The 18,696-nt window shown below is 50.5% G+C and overlaps 3 protein-coding genes across 3 annotated transcripts; all 3 read left to right on the top strand.

The window, feature by feature from the left end:
• The first annotated feature begins 41 nt into the window (after positions 1 to 41).
• Positions 42 to 13,089, top strand: Anapc2 (anaphase promoting complex subunit 2). The gene is made up of 13 exons (XM_021152064.3): positions 42 to 224; positions 462 to 1,084; positions 1,348 to 1,480; positions 2,206 to 2,380; positions 3,866 to 3,985; positions 5,046 to 5,163; positions 5,720 to 5,901; positions 6,592 to 6,733; positions 7,752 to 7,827; positions 7,907 to 8,110; positions 12,034 to 12,163; positions 12,414 to 12,649; positions 12,728 to 13,089. Exons 1-13 carry the CDS (start codon positions 81 to 83, stop codon positions 12,938 to 12,940), a joined length of 2,496 nt encoding a protein of 831 aa, XP_021007723.1. The 5' UTR covers positions 42 to 80; the 3' UTR covers positions 12,941 to 13,089.
• A 2,535-nt stretch (positions 13,090 to 15,624) lies between these two features.
• Tmem210 (transmembrane protein 210) lies at positions 15,625 to 16,675 on the top strand. The gene is made up of 4 exons (XM_021152075.2): positions 15,625 to 15,744; positions 15,900 to 16,035; positions 16,266 to 16,295; positions 16,457 to 16,675. Exons 1-4 carry the CDS (start codon positions 15,657 to 15,659, stop codon positions 16,644 to 16,646), a joined length of 444 nt encoding a protein of 147 aa, XP_021007734.1. The 5' UTR covers positions 15,625 to 15,656; the 3' UTR covers positions 16,647 to 16,675.
• A 785-nt stretch (positions 16,676 to 17,460) lies between these two features.
• Lrrc26 (leucine rich repeat containing 26) lies at positions 17,461 to 18,683 on the top strand. Its single transcript, XM_021152159.2, has 2 exons — positions 17,461 to 18,164; positions 18,241 to 18,683. The coding sequence occupies exons 1-2, from the start codon at positions 17,486 to 17,488 to the stop codon at positions 18,558 to 18,560; spliced, it is 999 nt and encodes a 332-aa protein (XP_021007818.1). The 5' UTR covers positions 17,461 to 17,485; the 3' UTR covers positions 18,561 to 18,683.
• The last annotated feature ends 13 nt before the right edge of the window (positions 18,684 to 18,696 follow it).

The following is an 18,696-nucleotide window of genomic DNA, read 5'->3' as shown; positions in this document are numbered from 1 at the left end:
GAACGTCACGGCTGCGCCACAGGTCCGCGCTTGCGTCATCACCGTGCGCTCTACTGGGCGGGTCTGTTTTGTGGACAGTGATGGAGGCCGAGGGTGTGGCGGTGGCGGCGGCGGCGGCGACAATTATCGCTTCCGATGACTGCGACTCTAGGCCTGGACAGGAGCTCTTGGTTGCCTGGAATACTGTGAGCACCGGTCTGGTGCCGCCGGCCGCGCTGGGGCTGGTGAGGCCGGGGAAAGGTTGTCGGGCCTGTGCAGATTTCCCGGGACTTTGCATACTTTAGGGGGTCCACCCTTGGGGCCTCACAGCTCCGTGGCCTGCCTGTAGTGGGCTTGCCTCCTTCCTCAGCTACCTGATTTGTTTGGTTTCCTGGCAGCTCTTCGGTTGCTGCTGGGTTTTTCCATGCCCCTCTCCCTTTACCCCTATTCCGCCCCTTTGCTCACGGTTTTCCGTGCTCCAGGCGTCTTCCCGGACCAGCGGTGCAGTCCCACCAAAGGAGGAAGAGCTTCGTGCAGCGGTGGAGGTTCTGAGGGGACACGGTCTGCACTCTGTCCTGGAGGAGTGGTTCGTGGAAGTGCTGCAGAACGACCTTCAAGGCAATATTGCCACGGAGTTCTGGAATGCCGTCGCCCTGCGAGAAAACTCTGTCGATGAGCCCCAGTGCCTTGGGCTGCTCCTGGATGCGTTCGGTCTGCTGGAAAGCCGCTTGGATCCCTATCTGCATAGCCTAGAACTCCTAGAGAAATGGACTCGTCTGGGCTTGCTGATGGGCGCTGGAGCTCAGGGGCTTCGGGAGAAAGTTCACACTATGTTGCGGGGAGTCCTGTTTTTTTCCACCCCTAGGACATTCCAGGAGATGGTCCAGCGCCTCTATGGTCGTTTCCTGAGAGTCTATATGCAGAGCAAGAGAAAAGGAGAAGGGGGCACAGACCCGGAACTAGAGGGTGAGCTAGATAGCCGGTATGCCCGCCGCAGGTACTACCGACTTTTGCAGAGTCCTCTGTGCGCAGGATGTGGCAGTGACAAGCAGCAGTGCTGGTGCCGGCAGGCACTGGAGCAGTTCAACCAGCTGAGCCAGGTCCTGTAAGTACTGCTTCCTAACCATGCCGCAGTTTCTCTGCAAGCCTCATTAGTTCTGAATTCAAAAGACCTCTCAATAGAGCTTATAGACTAACTGGTGATGTCTTTTTTGCCCATACTTGTAACCAGGGATTATTGTTTTATCACGTTTATACTGTCCTGGACGTAGGCATAGGGTGTATGTGCAGTATCTTTATGGGGAGAGCCCTCCTAGGTAAGGGACAGATGTGTGTTGTGGGTTCTCCATGAGCGGGGATCTCCTCTAGGCATAGGCTCAGTCTGCTGGAGCGGGTTTGTGCTGAGGCCGTGACAACCACCCTGCATCAGGTGACCCGGGAAAGGATGGAAGACCGCTGCCGAGGAGAGTATGAGCGCTCTTTTTTGCGTGAGTTCCACAAGGTGAGAATCACCTCTGTTTCTTGTTAAAGGCAAAAGTGGAGTTGTGGTAGACTTGATACCAAACAGTAGGCAAGTTGACCAGGAGTGGTGATGGTTGAGGTTATCTTGGTGCTGTTTATAGAAGCCAATCCTGGACCCTGATGACAAAACAAATCTCGTATGTACTAAATAGGTAGTGCATTTAAAATAAAAATTTTAAATCCTGGACCAGAGGTGGCTACAAGGAGTTTCCTCAGGTAGGTATGGCAAGACAGGCCTACCAGACCCATTTCTTTCCGCTGCCTACAAGTTCCCATTGCCTGTAGTTCCCTTTAGGATTAACCTATAGCCAGTGTACACTCTGGCATGGAGCTAGGGTGTCCCAGTGAATGCTTCTGGTTGCCCATATTGTTGAGGTATGGTTTGTATTGTGAAGAAGCTAGGTTCAGCCCCATGAAGCCATAGACCTTGTTTCTGCTTCACTCCGTACTTCCCATTCTTCAAGTATCTATCTGCTGTGGATGCATATTAGCTGTGATGGGGAGTGATTAAAGTGGGTGTCCCAGCAGTCTTGGCCTAGAGTCATGAACTTGGAAACTCCTGGGCAGTAGAGTGTAGACTTGATACTTCTGGCCTCTACACACAGGTTGGGGCACCTCTAGGGTCCTGCCAAAGGTGTGTGCTTACTGAGTCAGAATGGAGCTTTTAAATGTTATTACACCTCACACACTAATGATCTTTCACAGTGGATAGAGAGAGTGGTTGGTTGGCTTGGCAAAGTATTCCTTCAGGACAACCCCACCAGACCAACTTCTCCAGAAGCTGGGAACACACTGCGTCGTTGGCGCTGCCACGTACAAAGATTCTTCTACCGTATCTATGCCACCCTACGCATCGAGGAGCTTTTCAGCATCATCCGAGGTTGGTCCTGCCTCTTAATTTTCAGGAGCTACCTTTCCCGGTGATTGCCTTCGCTTTCCCTTCTGCTATTGGCAGGGTGGTGAGCGGAGCATAGTAGACTTGCTCTGACGTGGCTCAGAGTCTAGATCATCACTGAGCAGGTGCTTCTAGGTATCCGCCTCCCCCTTCTCTTCTCCCTCTAGCTCTGGCCCCACTTGCTCCGGCCCATAGGTATTGTTTGTTTCTCGTTATGGATGGTTGTGAAGCACCATGTGGTTGCTGGGATTTGAACTCATGACCCCTGGAAGAGCACTCAGTGCTCTGTACCGCTGAGCCATCTCACCAGCCCCTAGGTATCCACTCTTGTTTCTTTCATCTTGGTTCCTACTTAGGACTGGCCCCATGTCATGTGTGGTTATTATAATCAAGTGTCAATATATAGAAGAATGTAGGGTAGGGCTGGAGAGATGGCTCACCAGCTAAGATGGCTTGTTGCTCTTACAGAATACTCGGGTTGTTTTTAGCAGCTCACAACCACCTGTAACTCAGTTCCAGGGGATCCAGCACTATCTTCTGCCCTCCACTGGTACTCAGTTCCAGGGGATCCAGCACTATCTTCTGCCCTCCACTGGTACTCAGTTCCAGGGGATCCAGCACTATCTTCTGCCCTCCACTGGTACTCAGTTCCAGGGGATCCAGCACTATCTTCTGCCCTCCACTGGTACTCAGTTCCAGGGGATCCAGCACTATCTTCTGCCCTCCACTGGTACTGAGCATGCACATGGAACCTATGCATATCGGCAGGCAGGCAAACAGTCCCTGTAAAGCAAATACACATAGAAACATTTTACATCTTAAAAATTAAGGTTTGCGGCCAGGTGTTGGGGCATACACGTTTAATCCCAGCACACGGGAGGCAGAGGCAGGTGGATGGGTATCTGTGAGTTTTAGGCTGGCCTGGTCTACGGATCGAGTTCCAGGATAGCCAGAGCTACAAAGAGATACCAGTGGTCTCAAAAAACTAGGAGGGGGGAAAATGAGATTTGAAGGCATTTTTGATTTATTGCAACTGTCATTTGACAACACTGTTTATTTCTATTTTCCCAAGAACTAGTACAGCTTGGGACAATTCAGCTATCTACAACTGTAAACCATGGGAGGGATGACTGGTGTGTGAGTCAGGGCAGCTGTTGGAGCTTTAAGTGTTACTATACCTCACACATTAATGTTGCACTAATGATCCACAGTGGATTGAGAGAGTAGTTGGTTGGCCTAGCAAAGTGTTCCTTCAGTGAAGCAGTCATTCAGATCAAACGAGAGAGTCATCTATGGTCAGATTAGCCTCCAATGACAGTTACCCTGACAGCAGAACATTTTGTATTGATTGTACTGATAGGTGGCTCTTGTCTGAGCCCTGCCAGGTTGTGTACCTTGTACTGTGTATGTCCTTTCGTGCTTAGTACACCTTTCCACTTAACCTATCCCTGTTGTATGGTTCTCTCTCAGACTTCCCAGACTCCCGGCCAGCCATTGAAGACCTTAAGTACTGCTTGGAGAGGACAGATCAGAGGCAGCAACTCCTTGTGTCCCTCAAGGTGGCCCTAGAGACTCGACTCCTCCACCCAGGTATTGTGTGGCCACTGTGGCCTGCCGTTCAAATAGCCCTCAGGGCTCACATACAGTTCCTAGCCCTGGATTTGTAGGCCTGAGAAAGGAGCATGTTATTAAACAGTTTTAAAGTCTTGGGAAAGCCGGGCTAACGCTGAGCTTTATTTTTGGAGGAAGTCAGAGCATGATTTGGTCTGGGGAAGTTTGTGGTCTTTTTAGAATAGGCTGCTTCCTAAGGGCAACGTTTATATATTACTACTTTTTATGTTTCTAAAGGCTCCTTTTTTTTTTTTTTTTTTTTTCTGAGACAGGGTCTCTTTAATGTAGACCAGACTGGCCTTGAACTCAGAGATCTGCCTTTCTCTGCCTTCTAGTAGCTGGGATTAAAGGAGTACACCACCACACCTAGCATACTAAAGACTCTTGGGCCTTTAAAATAGCACTGCAAGTTGGGAATCAAGCATTCAAAACATAAGCCTGGGGGCTGGAGAGATGACTCAGCAGTAAAGAGCACTGACTGCTCTTCCAGAGGTCCTGAGTTCAATTTCTAGCAACCACATGGTGGCTCATAACCATCTGTAATGGGATCTAATGTGTGTGTGTGATAATATCTTCTGGTGTGTCTGAAGACAGGTGTACTGACATACATAAATAAATCTTAAAAAGAAACAAAGCATGTAGGGGGCATTCTAAATTCAAACTATAACAGACTGCTTCTATAAAATTCTAGAGACTGGCTGGGTGTGGTAGCACACGCCTTTAATCCCAGCACTCGGGAGGCAGAGGCAGGTGGATTTCTGAGTTCGAGGCCAACCTGGTCTACAAAGTGAGTTCCAGGATAGCCAGGGCTACACAGAAAAACCCTGTCTCAAAACCAAAAAAAAATTCTAGAGACTGTGTCTATACATGGATGGAGATAGGGTGAAGGCAAGAAGGTAACTCACTGCTGTCTGCTTGAATGAGCACATGGTAACCTTTAGATCACCCAGCCATGTTGCTAGCTGCCCATGCAGGAGGTGTTGGCATTCAGGAGGCTGCTGTCCAGGCCGTTGTGTGATGTCTGGCTCTTACTCTCTAGGTGTCAACACATGTGACATCATCACTCTCTACATTTCTGCCATCAAGGCATTACGTGTGCTAGATCCCTCTATGGTCATCCTGGAAGTGGCTTGTGAGCCCATCCGTCGCTACCTGAGGTGAGTGCCACTGGTACTTGGCTCTTTCTGCTGACCTCTGGTGTTTGCAGTCAGCCTTGACATGCCATAGACATGAGGCTCTCTCTACCTGGGTAGGGCTGGATTGACTCAGGGTAGGGAGCCTTTTTCCTTTTGCTAGTGTTATGTAGTTGTCCACTGTTTCACAGTGTCAAGCTGTGTGTATATGTATAAAAGAGAGAGAGAGAATGTGAAAGATGGGGGCTGTTTCCCCTACCCTCACACAAAGAGAAGCTTATCCAGGGCCCAGCCTTGTTGACCAAACCTAACAATGTGAAGAGGCCCGGTCTCTGTAAAGCTTCAGCCTTAGGAACCTCTGTGGCTGCCCTGGTAGAGTCCTTGGCAAAGCTGGTCATTAAGCCCTTCTCAGTATCTCAGCCTCTGCTTTTTTCAGGGTAGTGCTGGGCTTTTTATGTTTATGAATCCAGATGGGCGTGCCTTTAGTACCTGCTAGCTGTACAGCTATATAGCATGGGCTGTAGCAGGTGTCATGATGCCCATGCACACTGTCAGGGACAGCAACATTCAATCCTGGCAGGACACGAGAGGACACCGTACGGCAGATTGTTGCTGGGCTAACCGGGGACTCAGATGGGACTGGAGACTTGGCTGTTGAGCTGTCTAAGACTGACCCTGCCTGCCTGGAGACCGGTCAGGACAGTGAGGATGATTCTGGCGAGCCCGAGGACTGGGTCCCTGACCCTGTGGATGCTGATCCAGGTTAGTTTACCTATCGCCTTCACCTCTGCCTTTTCTTGGGCTTCTTTGGTGGTCAGTGGGTTCTGGTTATGTATGTTGTTACCCAACCCTGGTTATATCAGAAGTAGCCATTGCTTCAAACTTGGGGGGGGGGGCGGGCAGAGTTTAGAGGCCCTTGCTTAACACTAGCTGGTTTGTTATGTTCCTCACTGGCTACCTTAGCTGGCTATAGAAGGTGCCTTTGTGGGTTATACCTGAGAGACCAGATTCATGGGAAGTCTGCATATCCCACTCTGTCTGTGATTTGGTCCTGATTCTTATGTATTAAGGTAGCATTTTCTGGCCAGGTCCCGTCTTTTGCTTGGCCATACTCTGCTGGGTTATCATAGGCTATGGATTCTCTGTCCTGCTTAAGTTTTAGCATGAACACAGCATCTTCAACCTTTTACAGGAAAATCCAAGGACCTTTGTTCTATTCCTTATGGCTGATTAAGGATCCTTGTGAAATAGGAGGCACTGTTTATCAGAACAGTTTCCTTAGGAACCAACCTCCTAGCTCTGCTGGAGACATATTATTCCCAGCTGTCTGGGACATTGAGAGCAAGCCCTTAAGGCTGTGTGAGACTGCTGTATCCAGCAGATGAACTCTAAGGTGTCACTGTCCTTGTCAAAGTGCTAGTGATATACACTAGGTTCCTCTACACTGTGCAGTGAAGTCAAGTTCCAAGCGACGTTCTTCAGACATCATCAGCCTGCTGGTCAGCATCTATGGCAGCAAAGACCTCTTTATCAATGAGTACCGCTCGCTACTTGCAGATCGCCTCCTCCACCAATTCAGCTTCAGCCCTGAGAGGTAAGACAAGGAGCTGACCTCCAGGGGGCGCTGAGGCCTAAAGCCTTCATTCTGTATTTGGAGAAAAACAAATGACTAGTACTGCCCCTATTGGCCAAGTGTTGTGGTAATAATTAATCTTATTTGGAGTTTCCACCTCATCTTATATCATTCAGTTCCCAGATAAAAGACATACAACACACACACACACACACACACAGTCTTTAAAACACTAGAGCTGGGCAGATATCAACTCTAAGTTATTATGTCTACTTCCCTATTAATAATCGTGAGTTATAACTTGCCATGTTTTATCTGGGACATTCTTTTTTTTTTTTTTTTTTTTTTATTTATTTATTATATGTAAGTACACTGTAGCTGTCCTCAGACACTCCAGAAGAGGGCGCCAGATCTCGTTATAGATGGTTGTGAGCCACCATGTGGTTGCTGGGATTTGAACTCTGGACCTTGGGAAGAGCAGTCGGGTGCTCTTACCCACTGAGCCATCTCACCAGCCCCTATCTGGGACATTCTTAACTACTATTGGCCAGCTCTCATGGCCATGTTTTTATGACTCATCTGGTATCTTCTCCCCACCTCCTCCTCTCTTCCCTCCTCATGGTCCTGCCTCAGACTCCAAGCTCAGGAACTGAAACCTTGTCTACCTCTCTTCTGCCCAGCCCTAGGTTGCAGGCACCTTTTATTCAATAGTTTTAAATTTACTTAATAGTTTTAAAGTTACTTATCATCCGTGTTTATGAGTATCTCCTCATCCCTGAGACTAGCAGATTTTGGGGGCGGCGGGTGGGTACAACGACGACGACAGTATTTAGCATTACAATACATAACAAAAGACCAAACCTCAAACAGCCAAAATGACCACACGCTGGCCTTAGTGTTGTGCTTCCTGCCTTCCCTTCAGCCCAGGGTATCCTGAGCGGGTGGGTTGTCTGGCCAAGCTGTCTGCTTAGGGTACTGGTTGAAATGGAGTCATACTGCAGCCCCTCCCAGAAACAAGGACAAATGTTTGTCCTTCCAGGGAGATTCGTAATGTGGAGCTGTTGAAGCTGCGCTTTGGTGAAGCCCCCATGCACTTCTGTGAGGTCATGCTCAAGGTAATACCCAGGACTGCCTCAGCAGTCGCGCCTGCCACCACCAGGAGGCCCAGGCTTTTGATGAGGTATCCTTTCTTAGGACATGGCAGACTCCCGCCGCATCAATGCCAATATCCGAGAGGAGGACGAGAAGCGGCCTGTGGAAGAACAGCCACCATTTGGGGTCTATGCTGTCATATTGTCCAGTGAATTTTGGCCTCCTTTCAAAGATGAGAAGCTGGAGGTCCCTGAGGACATCAGGGCAGCCCTAGACGTTTACTGCAAGAAGTATGAGAAACTGAAGGTAAAGCCAGTAGCCAATGGTAATATGTATCTCTGGTCATCCCATCAGACCCCACAATAGAATTAGCCCATATGTTCCATGTCTGGGTAGCATAGCTGAGCCCTAGTGTTGTAGAAGCTGGTATTCTGTGAGTGATAAGGCCAAGTTCAAGGATCCTTACTGAGCTTGTCGTCAATTATGGCATGGGAGGCCAGAATCTGACACACAGGTGGAGAGTCCCACTCTAGACCGTGTGTGTGTGTGTGTCTCCCAGTGAGTTCTCTGGACCAGGGATGCTGTGAGAAGGTTGTAGGATGCAGGCATCTAGGTGGCAGACTCTTAACTGAAAAAGCATGTGGGACCCTGTTAGGGTCCAGCTAGTAGCAACTAGGTAAAAAGTACAGGCAGGAGTGCCACGGGAACATCTGCAGCATCTTGTTCCTGATGAGGAAAGTGTGAGTCTCATGTTCCTTCCTGTAATCAGGAAGGTCTTACTTGGCTTCGGGCTGAGGATCTGTGCCCCTAGATGAGTCCCTTTGAGTACTTGAGGGGTGACAAAGTAGGACCCAGATGGAAGGCCCTGACTGGGGAAGTTAAAGAAGGGCAGTGTTTTTGTCAGTAGCTGTGAGAACCTCACTGCCTGGCTTTGTTTCTGAAAGAGTCTAGGTATGGTCTTTGTGGCCCTACTGACACCAGGTGAAAGTGATTACTGGTCACCAGTATGTTCTATTTTGGTCCGTGCCATGGCAGTGTGTCTACTGAGTACCACAGCCCTACCACTTCCTGGTTGAGGACATCTGAGTGGCCAGTACTATGTACTGAGTATCCTCTCCTGCTGTTTTTTTGACCTATTTTAGTATGAGGTACTTGTTGGCTTTGCCAAGTTTTTGCCCTGGGTCCCAGACATGGCTTAGTCACATCTTAGACAGGGTTTCTCTGTGTAGCTCTGGCTGTCCTGGAGCTCACTCTGTAGACCAGGCTGGCCTCGAACTCAGAAATCCACCTGCCTCTGCCTCCCAAGTGCTAGGATTAAAGGCGTGCCGCGGCTTAGTCACATCTTGTTGATCACATCCAAATAGGATGGCCATATGCTAATGTCATTTATCTTAATTTTTGCTGATACTGGAATGGCTCTGGCAAACCCCTGTGCTAAGAGGTCAGGCCTGTGGCAACAATTCCACTATCTTTTATCAGCCAAGCTCCTAAAGGATCAGACTGGGTCTGTGAGTGACCGACTGTGCAGCCTTAACCCTTTTGCAGGTCATGGCTTTAGAACCAGTGTTAGAGAAGCTAAACTGGCTGAAATCAGGGGAAGCCACTGGTACTGCCTCCTTTTCTATCTGTTTTTTTGAGACAGGGTTTCTCTGTGTAGCCCTGGCTGTCCTGGAACCACTTTGTAGACCAGGCTGGCCTCGAACTCAGAAATTCACCTGCCTCTGCCTCCCGAGTGCTGGGATTAAAGGCGTGTGCCACCATGCCCGGCTCCTTTTCTATCTGTAAAGTGAGTTTATTGGTACACTTCTCCCTTAAGAGCTACAGGGGTCCTGGAGGGTCTCAGACCATCAGGTGGCCACTAGAGCAAAGGAATCAGTGTCCCGGGTGCCACCTCAATGAGACACTGCAAAGTACAGGGTTACCAGATTAGAAATGTATTGCCCCAGAATGCTCTAAGGGAAACAATCCTTCCTGCCTCTTGCAGTAGCCCTGGCAGATCTAAGTAAATGGCCTTTTTCTTTATTTTGTTTTTGTGTTTTTGAGACAGGGTTTCTGTGTAGCCCTGGCTGTCTTAGAACTCACTCTATAGACCAGCCTGGCCTCCAACTCAGAAATCTGGCTGTCTCTGCCTCCCAAGTGCTGGGATTAAAGGTGTGAGCCACCACTGCCCAGGTGGTAAATGCATATCTTTATGTCCAAGTTTTCTCTATGTCTGTTTCCCTCTTCTTAGGATACTAGTTATATCAGATTAAGGACCCTAACTATTGCAGGACAACCTTATTTTAGCAAATTATATATTTAATGACTCCGTTTCCAAATAAGGGCATATCTGGAGATAGGACTTATAGTGTCACTAGAGTCAGTGTCCTGGCCTTTACTTACTATCTCTTTGAAGAGATACAGTTTGGCCCATGGCAGCCTGTGGTTTCTAAAATTAAGTCTTTGCATGAGAAAATTAGCCAATATCTCTAAAATTAACCACTTCAGCATCAGTTCTTAAAAATCTCTTCTAATCTAGATGGGTGGTGCCTATCTATGATCCTAGCACTCAGGAGACTAAAGCAGAAGGGTGGTGGTTCATTATATAGCCTAGCTATATAGTGAGAACACCCCCCCTAAAAAAAGTATCCATCTGAAGTAGGTTTCATCTCCACCTTGATGCTGTGAGGTTGTTTTGATCCAAAGCACATTGTTAAAACAAGCCCCGTTCAGAAGAGGGCGTTCCCAAAGGCAGCAAGAAGGATCATGAGCCTAAAGCAAATCTGAAACCCGGAAAGCAGAGTTCACAGTCTGGCTCAGGCCTTGGTGGTGCCCTTGGCTTTCCTGGCAGCCCTGTATGCACTCTCCTGTACCTCTGTCATTGCATTCAGACTGTCAGCATTGCTGCTGACATAACACTCAAAACCTTGGTGCTTTCCATGAAGTATACAGTATCCAGTTTATCAAGTGACTGTGATCCTGAGCCGAGTGTCACCCCAGCCTTGGGAGGCAGACACAGCAGCAGCACTGCTAGTTTGAGGCTAGTGTGTTGTATATAGCAAGTTTCAAGGCAATTCAGCTATAGAGGAAGGCTCTGCCTTTTATTAAAAAAATGAAGAAAAGAAAGTGAGGGAAGGGGTATGTTCTTGGATATGCTACGTGTTCCGGGTGCATCTGCAAATCACACTCATGTCAGCAAACATCTAGCTACAGCCTGGTAGTTCTCTACCAGCTCCCCAGTGTCTAGTGTTTGCTTGTCGTTTCCATCTGAGCTCTCAGCAGCAGGTCCTCTCAATGCCCTCATCTCTCCCAGCATTATTCTCCATAGTATGAGCAATAGCTCTTACCTTCCTTGAGCCTTCACCAGCATCATCTGCATCTTCCATGTTATGCCAGTTAACTGTAGCAACCTAAGGTTTAACCTTTATGTGCTTCCCCATTGTACAAACAACTATATTTTAGGCATTTTTAGAGCAGTATCCCTACATAGAACCAGAATCATCCTTTTTTTTTTTTTTTCTTTTTTAGACAGGGCTTCTCTGTGTAGTCATGGCTATCTTGGAACTAACTCTGTAGACCAGGCTGGCCTCGCACTCACAGAGCTCTGCCTGCCTCTGCTTCCCGAGTGCTGGGATTAAAGGCGTGCGCCATCTATACAGCAGAAATTTCACTTATTATGACCTCTTTAACAGGGCTACACAGAGAAACCTTGTCTTACAGACAGACAGACAGACAGACAAAGTCACTGGCTGAGAGGTTTTAAACAACAGAAAAATATTGTTTTAGTTCTGGGCAATAGAAGTCCAGTGTCGGGGTGTTGGCAGGCTTGTGCTCCTCCTGCTGCCTCTAGAAGACTACTCTAGCTTTCCCAGCTTTTGGTATGTCAGCATACTTTATGCCTCTCATAACCACTCCCTTCTGTGCCTTAAGGCCTACCCTACTCCAGGATGACCTCTTCTTAACTAATTACATCTACATTAACTCTCTTTGCAAATAGCTCATGTTCCAAGGTACTGAGACATGAGAGGGACACAATTTATCAGCAGTTATATCATGGTTGTTCAGGAGCCAGGGACTCGAACCAGGTCTCCTGGTCTTGCTGCTGACTACCTACCTGCCAGGAATGGCATTGGTACAAGCCATTGGTGCAAGAGCCATTCCTTGCCTGGTAGCATGGCATATGAGCTTATGTCTTGTTCATCTGGACCTGCCTGGAACCCACTGGACTGTTATTGATGATTCCTGCCCAGGCTATGCGGACACTTAGTTGGAAGCACACCCTGGGCCTGGTGACAATGGATGTGGAGCTTGCTGACCGCACCCTGTCTGTTGCGGTGACCCCAGTACAGGCAGTGGTCTTGCTGTATTTCCAGAACCAAGGTGAGTCCCTAGAACCACATCTGCTCTGCCTTGACTACACTACCTTGGGGCTAGTGCTAGGCACTGCTGTCTGATGGGCTATAGGTGACATGCTGACTCCCCAGCCCCCAGCAGAGTGTAGGGGTAGCAACCATTCTTTTTACCTGTGAGTTACACAGGACAATCCACGTGCGTCTGGGGGTCCAGCTGGCTAACAGGTATTGGAGCAGGTATAATCTCCTGTACCTGCATCCTATGGCTCTGCACACAGCCAGCTGGACCCTGGAGGAGCTGAGCAAGGTGGTGAAGATGCCTGTGGCACTGCTTCGAAGACGCATGTCAGTGTGGCTGCAGCAGGGTGTGCTGCGGGAGGAACCTCCAGGCACTTTCTCTGTCATTGAGGAAGAGCGGCCTCAGGATAGGGACAACATGGTGCTGATTGACAGTGATGATGAGAGTGACTCAGGCATGGCCTCCCAGGCTGACCAGAAGGAAGAGGAGCTACTGGTAGGTTGGCCATTTCCCCATTGGGCTGGGGTGGGCCAAATAAGTGGACAACTAACCACGCCTGGCTTCTGTCCCCAGCTCTTCTGGGCATACATCCAGGCCATGTTAACCAACCTAGAGAGCCTCTCTCTGGAGCGCATCTACAGCATGCTCCGGATGTTTGTAATGACTGGCCCTGCGCTGGCTGAGATTGACCTGCAGGAGCTGCAGGGCTACTTGCAGAAGAAGGTCCGAGACCAGCAGCTCATCTATTCTGCAGGTGTCTACCGCCTGCCTAAGAATTCCAACTGATGTTCCCCTTCCAGGCTCTGACTACAGCACTCATGCCTGTGCAATCCCTAGATGGACAGCTTCTATTTCCATGTTCCTGTGCCTAGCCCCTACCCGTTCCCTGCCTAACACCCACAGAATAAATTAAAGCATATTGGCTCATCCTTTCATGTATTTTGTTGGATCCCATGAATACAAACAGGTTTGCCCTCTATAGCCACCCAACCATAACCCTACAGGGCCTGGATTCCCAGCATCAGGTAACTGAGCCACCCAAGAAGCCAGGCTTACCCCAGCCTAAGCTTGTATGTGTGGGCAATAGATTACCCTAAAGCTATCTTCTGTAGCCTGTCTTAGAATATGCTGGGACCTGTTTCAGCAAGAGTGAATAGGGTTGGCAGCTCAGAGTCTCCTGAGTTAGACTTTGGCTCCATCCTGCTTTCGTGGCCATTAAAAGGAACTCTTGGACCTTCACTTGTGTGTGGCATCTGTGGAATCAATGTAAGGCTTTGTGCTGTTAGTACATTTGCACTCCATGAGATCCTCAGGTGAGGCAACCTGAGTCAAGTGCACACCTGTGTCTAGCAGTCAAGGCCTGCCTAAGGACATACGCTGGGAGCCAGGGGCGTATTAGTCCTTTATCCTCTTTTCTCTACTGGCCACACTTCTTGGAGCTTACAAGTATGTACTCAGACTCTTTCAGGTCCCCCAGAGTTGCTGTCAGAAGTACAGGAAGAGGGCGGGGGCAAGAAGAGAACCCAGGACACAGTTTAATAATCCTTTTCCTCCAAGTTAGGGCTCAGCTACCCTTGTAGGCAGGCTGTGCCCAGACACCTGTTGAGGACCGGTTGGCCTTAGACAACAACCTGGTGGGATACAGCATGGGTCCCTGTGTCCCTGTCCCAGAACAGCTGCTTTCAGTCAGGAAATACTGACCTGAGGGGCCATTCTCAAAGGAAACAAAAGCCCATTGGAATCATTGCTTGCATACCCAGATCCTGCCCAAGGTGGATCCCAGGCCACAAGCCACACCTAGCTTGGGCTGCTGCCACTGCCCCTAGTCCCTTCCCAGTCCCCTCAAGCCCAGTCTGTGATGCAGAACCACCACCTCTCATCATTAGCTACTAGCTCTGGTGTGGGTTCTGAGCAGTAGTCCCCTTCAAAGGTCTCACTTCACCCTTCCTGTTCTACAGAGACCATCTTGCCTCAGATTTTAAAGGGTGGAGGCAGGCATTAGGCACACAACCTTGGTCATAGCCTAAGGCTTCCCAGAAACCTAGGAAGCCTTGTTCACAGTACTTCAGAAATAAGGTTTGCTCTCCTCGAGCTGCCAGTCCTGAGACCCTGCTTCCCACCCCCACTTAAGTGCCATTGCTACAAGAACTGCTCCTCCCTGTTGTGGTAGCAGCAGAGGCCCTGACGATCCCCCCCCCCCACCACCACCACCAAGTGTTCCTATCTGGTTCATACCACCAGGCCACAGACGGGTGTGTCTTTGTCCTAACCAGGATATAAACTTGCTAGGCTGGCTTGGCAGGGTGACAGTGCCAGCCCTGGGCCTCAGGCACACCTTCTGTTCTGCGTTCCTTTGGACTAAGTTTGTGCATGTGTCCTAAAGACCAGAGAAGTTTTGGTTCTCATTATCATTCAACCAATTTGAAGCCCATATCAGGAACTACTAGCTGTTCCTTAAAGACCAACCCTAGAAGGGTATGTGTGTTTGCTGGCAGGGATGTCCTTGTGATTAGGGACACTGGGCTCAAACTGTGCTCCCCTCCTGACTCCCTGTTGGCTCCAGCTGGCAAGAGGCTGGGCTCAGTCAGCTACAGAGCTGACATTTCCTCTTTCTGTCTCTTAGTTTGCTTGGCAGGTCCCCTATAGAAGAGAGTGGCAGCAGGGTGGGGCTGCTCTGCTTCTCCGCCTGGGTCACCAAGTTCAGTACAGAGATGTAGGTTAACCCTGACCATGCCAGGATATAGGCCAACTTGCTTCCTTGGGTAGTGACTGTCTGGTCTCCAAGGCAACAGACCCTCAGAGCACTGAGCTCTGACTTCTAACACAGCATGTGTAGCCAGAGAGTGCAGTCAGTTATGAGCCATCTGCTCCCTGGGGGATTGTTATAAGGATATGGCGAGGTATCCAAATGGAGCCAGTGACTCTCCTATCCCAGTGGATTTTCAAGGAGTTCTTAGGACACTAGTAGCACTTTAACCTGGGCTTTAAAGGCTATATGAGCTCAGCCTTCCGAAACAAGAAGGGCACCTGAACACATGTACCCACGCACCTCCCACTGCCCCCTTGTCCTCTGCTTGCCTCAATCTGGGGACACGTTTATTAGCAGGGAGGTTGGTAGAACTCTGACTCCACTTAGAGATCTGCAGTCCTGATGTTAAAAAAGAAATTGAGACCATGGTCCTTAACACCAGACAGACAGCAAAGTAGGTTTCTCACCCATTTAACTAGAAGTTCTATCTGTCCTTAAAGCTGTAGCCCTAATATCCCCTGACTCAGATCCAGCCAGGGCTTACCAACCCTGTCCCCTTTACCTGCTCCATCCAAGCTTTCTGTCCCAGGATTCCTGGAATTCCAGCATCCAAATACGAATGAAGTTCAAGTCAGTCTGAAGTGAGTGCTCTGAGGCCCTGCCCCCACACTCTCTGCCTCACAGTCCCACTGTGAGGTCAGCACCTTCCAATGAGTTCCGTCTAGAGGTGTGTGGTGGGGTTGGGGGCTGGACATGGCCCCCTGTCCCCATCCTGAGTCCTGCCCAGCTGGCAGCCCCCTTGGCCTGATATGTCTGTCCCTTTTGCTCATCCCTGCTTCAGGTGCCTCCTCCCAGTAGCCCTCCAGCCAAAGCCCCTCCCTTTTCCAGACAGGGCAAGCCATTTGTGTCCTTCCAAGGGCCACAGGGTGGGAGGTGGACCTGAGGTCCTCCACAGGGAGGTGACTGGCCCCTGGTCTTGTGGCCTTGTTTCTGCAGCTGGAACCTACTGTGAATGCAGCCTTGGCCTCAGCCGTGAGGCCCTTATTGCCCTCATTGTGATGCTGGCTGGTGTCAGTGCCAGCTGCTTCTGTGCCCTCGTTGTTGTGGCGATTGGTGTCTTTCGGGCCAAGGGGTGCGTGAGCTTGGGATTGGGCATAGTGGGAGTGAGGCCGTACTACTGACACTGGGCTGTTAGTCATGCTTTGAGGGGCCTCTTCCTGGGGTGGTATGACACGAGAGGCTGGGGATAGTGTTTTCCATGGTGTGTGCTGGGTATGAGGGTTGTAGGAAGATGTTCCAGGGACTTCAGGCATGTGGATTGAGCATTTCTCCAGAGTTCATACCTGCCTTTGTCCCCCTCAGTGAGACGGGCCCTGGACACTCGCAAAACAGGTAAGTGTGTCAGAGGAAGTCTCAAGGGTGAGCTGTGTCCTCTCTCTGCCCCCTTCTGGAAGTGCAGCTCACAGTTGTATTGAGAGCAATGTCTTCAAGGGCTGGCTTCCCCTGGGTGGCCAAGGTCTTGTTGGATCATGCTGATGTAGCTCATCATGCAGGTTGGTGGCGCCCTATGGGGTCCAGGAAGATCGCATAGACCTGCACACGGTACATGTGGAGTCCCACCTCATGGACCCTGATCTGGATGTATCCATGATGCAGACCTTGGATGGCCAAGGCCTCATGACCATGTCTGCTCCTCTAGAGCCACCTCCACCCCCTCCACCTCCTCCCCCACTTCCACAGTAGTGGAGAGCAGCTAGGGTGGAGAATTAAACAGTATTTAGTGATCATGTGCTGTCCTTCTTGCATGTCCCTCAAGAGGTAGTGTTTGTGCATGAGTCATGGTGGGTGTCCCCATCCTGGGTGACTGAGCCACACCCTTGGGGTTTCTAGCTCTTAGCCCAGGTGGCCAGTTCAGCTCTTTCCTGCACTTTCCTACTGTTGGTCTTACAAAGATGACTGACCCTGGGCCCTTCCACCGTCCCAGATTCCCCAAGACAGGGCCTGTAAACTGGCATAGCAAAAGGGAGCTGCACTGACTAGACTGAGGCCAGTGCCCTTTCCACTGGCTCTGTCCTCAAGGGTTGCCAGGGCTTGAAGCAACGTCTTTCCTATACTCCCTCTTTTGCCTTAGATGCGTTTCCCTCCTATACTTCCAGGTCTTTCCCTCTGTGGTTAGGCTCCATCACCTGTTTATACTTTCACCAAGCTTCCAGAGACTGAGATCCTTTTAGGATCTGTGGGGTCCTTTTGCTGAATAGGAATGGGATTGTGTCTAGGGTATGGAGTAAGGCACTGCTGGCTGCATTCTATGCAGAACTGGTGGCTTTGATTCTGTTCTTTAGGTCTCAGTGGGGAGGCCAATGGTCACATCAGCTCTATTCTAGGCTCAAGGCCAAGCCAAGACTGGAGCTCTGGACAGGTGGTTGGCAGTGCTGGGCATTGGCTCTCTGCCTAGCCCCCGCCCAAGTTGAGGAACCAGCAGAGGGACAGAAACTGTTGTGTTAGGGCAGGAGAGTTAATACTTGTGCAGGTGAGGCTGAGACGGCTTTGGGGCACCTGGACTCCGAAGCCGGAGGCCGCACATGCGGGGTTCTTTTTTCTCGCGGCTTCCGCCGCAACTCTCTCTACTGCTGCTGCTGCTGCTGTCGCTGAGGCGAGTCTGGGCCCAGGAGGATATTGGAACTGCCCCTTCCAAATCCCCGGTGGCCCCCGAATGCCCCGAGGCATGTTCATGTTCTCTAGGCGGCAAGGCCAATTGCTCCGCACTCGCGCTGTCTGCGGTACCAGCGGACCTGAGCTGGCAAGTACGCTCACTGTTGCTGGATCACAATCGCGTGAGCGCGCTGCCTCCGGGTGCCTTCGCCAATGCAGGCGCGCTGCTATACCTAGATCTGAGGGAGAACCGGCTTCGGTCGGTGCACGCACGAGCTTTCTGGGGTATGGGAGTGTTGCAATGGCTGGACCTGAGCTCCAACCAGCTGGAAACTCTGCCTCCTGGCACCTTCGCGCCGCTGCGCGCGCTTAGTTTCCTCTCCCTAGCGGGTAACCGGCTGGCACTCCTGGAGCCTTCGATCCTGGGCCCACTCCCATTACTGCGAGTGCTCAGCCTGCAGGATAATTCACTATCGGCAATCGAGGCGGGTTTGCTGAATAACTTGCCTGCCCTCGATGTGTTGCGCTTGCATGGCAACCCCTGGACGTGCAACTGCGCGCTGCGTCCCCTTTGCACCTGGCTGCGTAAGCACCCGCGTCCAGCCTCAGGTGAGCCATCTGGGGCGCAGGACGGATAATGTTTGGTGCAATTACTGCCATCTGACGCCGCTCCTGTGTCCCGCAGAAACTGAGACCCTGCTCTGCGTGTCTCCAAGACTCCAGACGCTCAGCCTACTGACAGCCTTTCCGGATGCCGCCTTCAAACAGTGCACTCAGTCACTAGCAGCGCGAGACCTGGCGGTGGTCTACGCTCTCGGGCCGGTCTCTTTCCTTGCTAGTTTGGCCATCTGCCTGGCACTGGGCTCCGTGCTCACTGCTTGTGGTGCACGGCGCCGCCGCCGCCGCACCACGGTGCGCCACTTTCTAAGGAGACAGCTAGACCCCGAGGGCCCACCCTCCCTAGAGGATGGTGGGAGCCCTGCAACAGCAGCTATCCAAGCCTAAGGGGACTGCAGGTTGTTTCTAGCGCTCCTGAAGTGCTCCGTACTTTGAAAACTCTCCCCAAATCCCTGATCCTCCCTTCACATTCCCTGTAGGCGTCAACAATAGACAAAACCCGGAAATTTTCTGACATTCCTTT

Source organism: Mus caroli, unplaced genomic scaffold (assembly GCF_978045245.1).
Source record: "Mus caroli unplaced genomic scaffold, Mus_caroli_1 scaffold_2, whole genome shotgun sequence".
NCBI classification, from domain to species: domain Eukaryota; kingdom Metazoa; phylum Chordata; class Mammalia; order Rodentia; family Muridae; genus Mus; species Mus caroli.
Note: the sequence above shows the minus strand (reverse complement) of the source record. Positions and strands in the feature narration are given on the sequence as shown.

What these genes read in the sequence shown, in the direction of transcription:
- Anapc2 (XM_021152064.3), top strand. Translation starts at nt 81, where the DNA reads ATGGAGGCCGAGGGTGTGGCGGTGGCGGCGGCGGCGGCGACAATTATC. An exon ending in GCTTTTCAGCATCATCCGAG is followed by an intron (nt 2,381 to 3,865) that starts GTTGGTCCTGCC and finishes GTTCTCTCTCAG; the next exon opens with ACTTCCCAGACTCCCGGCCA. An exon ending in TTCAGCTTCAGCCCTGAGAG is followed by an intron (nt 6,734 to 7,751) that starts GTAAGACAAGGA and finishes TTGTCCTTCCAG; the next exon opens with GGAGATTCGTAATGTGGAGC.
- Tmem210 (XM_021152075.2), top strand. Translation starts at nt 15,657, where the DNA reads ATGGCCCCCTGTCCCCATCCTGAGTCCTGCCCAGCTGGCAGCCCCCTT. An exon ending in TTTGCTCATCCCTGCTTCAG is followed by an intron (nt 15,745 to 15,899) that starts GTGCCTCCTCCC and finishes TTGTTTCTGCAG; the next exon opens with CTGGAACCTACTGTGAATGC. An exon ending in CCTGGACACTCGCAAAACAG is followed by an intron (nt 16,296 to 16,456) that starts GTAAGTGTGTCA and finishes CTCATCATGCAG; the next exon opens with GTTGGTGGCGCCCTATGGGG.
- Lrrc26 (XM_021152159.2), top strand. Translation starts at nt 17,486, where the DNA reads ATGCGGGGTTCTTTTTTCTCGCGGCTTCCGCCGCAACTCTCTCTACTG. An exon ending in GCACCCGCGTCCAGCCTCAG is followed by an intron (nt 18,165 to 18,240) that starts GTGAGCCATCTG and finishes TGTGTCCCGCAG; the next exon opens with AAACTGAGACCCTGCTCTGC.